The sequence below is a fragment of the Agelaius tricolor genome, unplaced genomic scaffold (genome assembly GCF_023055355.1).
Source record: "Agelaius tricolor isolate 1412-34295 unplaced genomic scaffold, bAgeTri1.0.p SCAF_2, whole genome shotgun sequence".
NCBI classification, from domain to species: domain Eukaryota; kingdom Metazoa; phylum Chordata; class Aves; order Passeriformes; family Icteridae; genus Agelaius; species Agelaius tricolor.
The window spans coordinates 94,628,416-94,634,850 of NW_027269262.1; the positions used below are offsets into that span (position 1 = coordinate 94,628,416).

The window sequence follows — 6,435 nt, forward strand, 5'->3', positions numbered from 1 at the left end:
TCACAACCCCACCCTGAGCACACAGATCAAACTCCCCACGATTCCCAGCAGGACCACGGCGTAGTTGATCCGGATGCTGTTGGCGCCGCTGAAGTTGCACAGGGAGGTGCTGCAGCACTTGGTGGAGTACGCGGCCATCCCGAAATCCACGTTGGTCTCGGGACAGTCCACAGAGCATTTCTTGGTGATGCGGTGCCCCACGTCCTTGCCTGGGTGGAGAAGGGGTGAGAAAGGGGAGCTGGGATTTAGGATTCTGTTGGAAGAGCTGGCCAGATGAGAGGGATTTGCAGTTTCCTTAATTTTCCACACAGCAATAAAAGGTCTCAGGGGGGTTTGACAGGGCTGGGTGTGAATCCACAAGTCCTGGATCAAGTGTGGGACACTGGGAAGTCCTTGATTGAAACCCAGACTGGCCTAAGTCTCTGATCTGGTTGCCCAGGTGGTGGCCAGTCAAAGTTTGGCCTCAAGACCTTGGAGGTCTTTCCCAAACTAAACGATTCTGTAGCTCCTGTAGGACAGCAATTCCAATGCATTCCCAAACCATTTTTTCAGTGCATCCCGATTCCAATGCATTTTTTAAAACCATGGTATTAGCACCCAACCCTTTTCTATTCTCCATCCCAAAGCACCTCAGATGGAACAACAGAGGCTGCTCCTGAAATTTGGGGGTTCCAGCCAGCCCTTCCACAAGGTAGTGAGGCTCTGGCACAGGTTTTCCAGAGAAACTGTGGCTGCTCCATCCTTGGAAGCAGCCTGGTCTAGTGGGAGGTGTCCCTGGAACAAAATGATCCTGAAGGTCCCATCTACCTCAAAGGATTCACACTCATCACATTGAGACACTTCAACCTCAAAATCATCACTTATTTCCAACAAAACCATTGATTTCCATCAATTCCCTTTTAAAAAGTTGCCCACCAACTTCTAGAAGAAAAAAAAAATCCAATTTTCTGGGACTCACCAAGTCCAACAGTGCTGTACGTGGTTGTGCAGTATTTCTCATGGTCCTCACACCTGTAGGTTTTCATGCAGTTCCAGTTGGAATGTTCATTGTCACAGATGTAGCAAAACAGGGAGGAAGCTGGAAAAAACACCCACAAAACAGATTAGTGATTCCCAGTAATTCCCGCCTGGGGAAAAAAAAAGTGTCAAAAGCCTTGGAAAGTACAAGAGGGAAAGTCTGGTGTGAACAACTTTTCCCAGCAAGAGCAATAAGTTTAGGTTTGATTAATAGAGCTGAGAAAACAAATGTAGAGAGCAAACCAAGTTTTCTTTCTGGACTGAAGATTTTAAGGGGCTAAATTTACATTTTTCAGCCTGAGCAGCATTTTCAGGTGATTTTTTTCTTCTCCCCAGGATCCACGTTGGCCTTGTTGAAAACCAACCTCCAAAATCAAACTCCTGGCAAGGAGAGGAGGAACTGGCCCAATTCTAGAGGTCAATTTTAAATATTTTCACCCTTCATCTGCAGAACCCTGCCCAGACATGAATTAATTAATGCCTGGTGGTGACACCCCCGGCAGCCAAATTGAGGCACAACAGTAAAGGGAGTTCCCTGGAAGAGGCTGCCCTGGACGATGGATGGATTACTCCTATCAGCACCTGGAACAGGGTGTTCTCCATGATAATTTTTCCTCACTGACAAGCCAGGTCTATCCCAGAGCCAGAAAAAAAGTGGGATATTATTGGGCACAGCTGAAGTAAATTGAGTAAAACGTCCAGGCTGGCCATTGGAACACAGATGTGCCTTCTCGCTCCCCAGAGGTGGATTCACAACTGGTGGAAATTGTTTCCCTCCTGCCCAAATTTCCAAGAAATGCTCCTCATTTTGGGGCTGCTGGGCTGCTCCCAGGAAATCCTGCTCCATTGTCACCAGCAGTGAAGAGCTCTTGGTTGAAGGTGAACAAAAATTACAAACCAGCGAGGGATCTCCATGAGGCTGAGATTTCCCTGGTTCTGTTTTTCCTGATTTTCTCAGCCCAGGAAAGCTTTTTTTTTCTTTTTTTCCACAGAATACCCCTTCCAATCAAACTTGATCTTGTTTTTAGCAAGAAAACCCCTCCCAGTGGCCCTTCAATGTTTGTTCTCGATTCAAGCTATCATCGGAGGTTCATTCTGCCCATGACACTTGGCTAAACAGTTCCAGAAGAAGTTTTAAAAGAGAACTGACAGCCCTTTTTATCTCTAACTATGCCAAGAAGGAGGGAAAAAGGCCTGCCCTCTGTGATCTGGGGAGCTCTGGGTGTCTCAGCACAGGACTGGCTTGCTCTGAAACCTTCCCAGATGCTTCAAGGAAAGTTGGACAGGGCTTGGAACAACCTGGGACAGTGGAAGGTGTCCCTGCCCATGGCAGGGGGGTAGAACAGGGTGATCTTTAAGCTCCTTTCCAAACCAAACCGTTTTATCATTTTCTGATTCTCTGCTCTTTTCCAGTGCCAGGTGTTGCAAGCTCAGGGGTTCTCTGTAGCAGGAGGTAAAATCAGCCTTGTTGCAAACTGGATTTAAGTTCTCCCTTCCATCTCTCACTATTTCTCCATCACTTGGGAATTTTCAGCCTCCCGCCTCTCCTCTGGAGGCTCCCCAGCTCGATCTGGGGGCTCCTGCCCCTCTGCATGCAAAGCAAAACCCAGACCTGGCAAGGATTATTGCAATTTACAGACCCAGGAGCCCTCTCTGATCTGCTTTTCTGACAAATTTCCCCAAACCACTTCCTGCTGCGGATGGACCCGGGCCCTCAGCACGTGCCTGAGAGCCACTGAAAGTGCTGATGCTCCCTAAGTGATCCAAGGAAAATCCCTTCCAGCCAGGAAACAATAACAGCTCGAACCATTAGAGCTGCTCTAAAGCCTTTCCTGCGTGTGCCCTCCACCCTCCATTAGCCGGAGTTTTGCAAATGCAGCCAGAAACAACCTTAACGGTGCAAACTGTGCTCCTCGGGCTGGCAAATCCGTGCCCACAGCCAAGATTTCCCAACTGGATATTCCCCCACAATTATCCAGGTACGGCTGGGCCTCCTTTTAAAGAGGACAAGAGCAGAGCGTTGTGCATCCCATTCCAAACACGCTCCCAGGCACTTAACAGCTCTTCCAATTTAGGAGCAAAGAGCTCTGAGGCTTTAAAATACCTGCCAGCAGCCTCATTACCTAATTGGAGTTGTGGGGAATAAAGTGAAATGCTGGCAGGAGATGTGGAGCCAAGACCAGCCGAGCTTTCGTCCGCAACAGCTCCTCGAGTTTCATTCAGGAACAAAAATCAAAGCAAAGGCAAAAACCCTGAGCCCTGCTTGATTCCTGTCAGCATTTTTCAGGTCGTGTCTTCAGCTCTGAGTGGTTGGAGCTGGATATCTGAGGGTGTGAGAAACCAGAATTCATCTCCTCTGGGTCACAGAGAACCCACCCAAGACCGAGGACTCAACCACACCAAATACTTCTGGCCATGGCTGACACCAAAAATTCCCTGCCAAGACCTCGGCAGCTGCAGCAAAAGCTGCCAAACTCTCTTGTCCCTCATTTATCTCCTTGTTTTTCCTCTCCTCTGGCTCTCCCAGCCCCCTTACCTTGCTGGGCACACAGGACTGCAGCCAGCAGGGCCACCAGAAAAGCCTTCATGGTTGGTCCTCGTGCCCTTGGAGCTGGAGCAGTGTGGGAAGATGCACCCCAGGAGGGTTTTATACCAGCCCTGCCTCGTCCCTGGCTTCCTTTGATTGCATTAATTTGAGGTTTGGGCAGTGGGAGCACCCAAGGTGTGATCAGTGCTGGGTGTGTTTGTGCGTAGAGACCTATTATGAGGCTGCAGATAGCAATGTTTTTTTACCTCTCCTCCCCATCCAATCTTTTTTTTCCAAGGCCTGCTCCTGTCTGCATTGCTGATCTGTGGAGTAATTGAGCTGATCCAAACATGGGAGTCCTTTTTTGGGCTGAGCCACAAAACCTGGAGCGAGTCAGGGCATGGCTGGGGTGACACCTTTCTTGCTGGCACCCTCCATCCTTTCTTTCTGCCAGGGAATGGGAGCATAATATCTCTGGGAAGTGGGAGAGGAGGCAAGGAAAGATTTTTGGATTGTCCAAGAGCCATTCAGAATTATCTCCTTTGTACAAAATGCTTTAGGCAGGAGGCAGCAGCATTCCTTCAATCATGGAATCATAGAAAGGTTTGGGCTGAAAGGGACCTTAAAGATCCTCCTGTTCCACCCCTGATCCCACTACTTCTGCCTGGAGATGTCACTCAAAGGTTCCAACAGCCCAGGCAGGGATGGGGGTTTGATGCTTTTGTTTTGTTCTCCTGCCCTCCAGAACCATCCAGGGTTTCCAGGTGACAATGTTTGTTGCTCCCTGGAGACCAGCTCCGGACTCTGTCAGGTTTTTCCAGTCCCCCATGACCTTTCCAGTCTTTCTGGGCTCCCTCCTTCTGCTCCCACACCACCTCTTGACTCAGGGTGCAGAGGAGCCAAATGACTCAGGCTGCAGGAGAGGCGCAAAGTGCATGGAGGAGTTGAAAATCTACAAAGGGCAGTGAAAATGACTGAGAAACAAAAGAAATCATGGCCAAAAGGTCTTGGCAGGACCCTTTGGAGAGAGAAATTAGCAAGGGGACCTCAGGGTCAAGGTTTGTAAGGTCACAAATGGTGTGGAAACAGAAGAAATAATATCCAGGTGCTCTTTGTTTTCCCCAAACTAATCACAGAATCACGGGATGCCTTGAGTAGGGAGGGACCTGAAAGGATCAGCCAGGCCAACTCCTGCCCTGCTCGGGCAAAATCCTGGGAAGCTGGACCCATTCCCAACCCCTGTTAGGAGTTTTTTACTTTTAATAATTTTTTCTTTGCCCAATTCCTCCTTTTTTTCTGCAGCAGCTTCAACCCTCAGTGATTCTGCCTCAGTCTCCAGAGGGTGGAGGGGGATGAGCCCCCAGTTTTCCAAGTTTTCCATTCCATTCCATTCCATTCTCTGGTCTGACCTTGAGCAGGAATCTTGAACTATTTCATCTTTTAGCGAGGATGTGAAAGGCCCACGTGACAGATAATGCAGCAACAATATTTCAGAAATAATCTGGGCGAAAAAAACATTCTCTCTGAGAAAGATTCTTTATAAATGCAGGCATGAAAAACATCAGGCAGGAAACGGGATCTGCTGGAGCAGGGAGGGGAAAAAACAGGTATTAATCCACATGTTTGTTTAACGTATAACTCCAGAATTGTCTCAGTCAGCTGGAAAAATGGAAAATGAGACTTCCTTCCCTTTCATCCCATCAAAAATCCCAAAATGAAAATGAATTATCACCCCAAATCCAGCTCATCTCGGAGCCAATCGAGCAGAAAAATGCAGCTTCTCAGCGGGAAGAGGGAACAAGGCTTGAACACAGCCCACAAAGAAGAAAGAAGAAAAGCTTTGGAATTAAAACAAATAAATGAGCAGTAAATAAATGAGGCTGTTAAAACAAAGTGCAGCTGAATAGAAAAAATGTCAAGTGAGAAATGGGCTGTGGGAAGTGGGAATGTGAGAAAGCTTTTAAATAGATTGGAGAGAGGAGAGGTTAATAATAATAATAATAATAAACAAGATTAATATTTCAGACAGAAGTGGAAAGAGAGAAGCAGGGAGCGGAGAAATATTGGTGCAAAGCAAAATAATTCAAGGCAAACACACAAAGCTTGGGGGGAAATAATTAAGGACAGGCAGAGTGAGGGAAAGGAATAAGACGGGATGGGAGGGAAGTCCCTCCTGTGAGGAAAATGTACATTTTCTTATGTGCAGACCCTCTTCAGGTGCTAAAAACAGCCCTTCAAGGGGCTGGGAAATTGCAGAATTCCCCAAATCCCAGTTTACCCAACCACGGGGGGTTCCTGTGCGACCTGGATGGGGAAAGCATCCAGGGCATCACCTGACCCCTATCCCTGTGTCCCCGGGTGAGGCTGCCAAGGCTCTGGGAGGCATCCCAGGCTCTGGCCAGGTCCCAAATCCCAGCTATTCTTGGGCCCTGTTTGCATTGCAGTCACGCCCAGGGCCACTGCAAGGGCTCTGGGCTCCAAGCAGCACCATGACACCGGAGGGAACGGTGCCTTTGGAAGCAAAATCCAGTTTTTTTCCAAGCAAGGGGTGAAGAGAGCTGGAAGAAAATCCAGGGCAAAGACAACTGAGGGAGTGGGAGTGTAAACGGTGCCAGGAGAACAAGGCAGGGAGGTGTTAAAACCATCTCCCAGGGACATGAAAAAAGCAGGGTTGAGGGGAGGGCATCAGGGTGAGGCTCGCAGCAGAAACTGGGCCAGGTGGGTGTCACCTGCTGGGTGTCACCCAGTGGGTGTCACAAGGGGAATTAAACAGTTAACAGGGCCTGGAAGTTTTAGGAAAAAGAAACCTTCACCCACTTGGGGCTTGGCAGCCACAGAGGGTGTTTGTGCCAGACTTTGGGAATGCCTTGTGCAAGGCCAGGCCCTTTTGT

At 48.6% G+C, this 6,435-nt stretch overlaps 1 protein-coding gene across 1 annotated transcript; it reads right to left on the minus strand.

Annotated features, from left to right (window-relative positions):
* Window positions 1-3,662, minus strand: LOC139601009 (lymphocyte antigen 6E-like). Its single transcript, XM_071449683.1, has 3 exons — window positions 3,554-3,662; window positions 959-1,078; window positions 1-209 (listed from the first exon to the last, which is right to left on the minus strand). The coding sequence occupies exons 1-3, from the start codon at window positions 3,603-3,605 to the stop codon at window positions 1-3; spliced, it is 381 nt and encodes a 126-aa protein (XP_071305784.1). The 5' UTR covers window positions 3,606-3,662.
* Window positions 3,663-6,435: the final 2,773 nt, after the last annotated feature.

Coding starts and splice junctions, on each gene's coding strand:
- LOC139601009 (XM_071449683.1), bottom strand. CDS start 3,605: ATGAAGGCTTTTCTGGTGGCCCTGCTGGCTGCAGTCCTGTGTGCCCAG. Junction 1,079..3,553: donor AGTCCTGTGTGCCCAGCAAG/GTAAGGGGGCTG, acceptor TGTTTTTTCCAG/CTTCCTCCCTGTTTTGCTAC. Junction 210..958: donor GTACAGCACTGTTGGACTTG/GTGAGTCCCAGA, acceptor TTCTCCACCCAG/GCAAGGACGTGGGGCACCGC.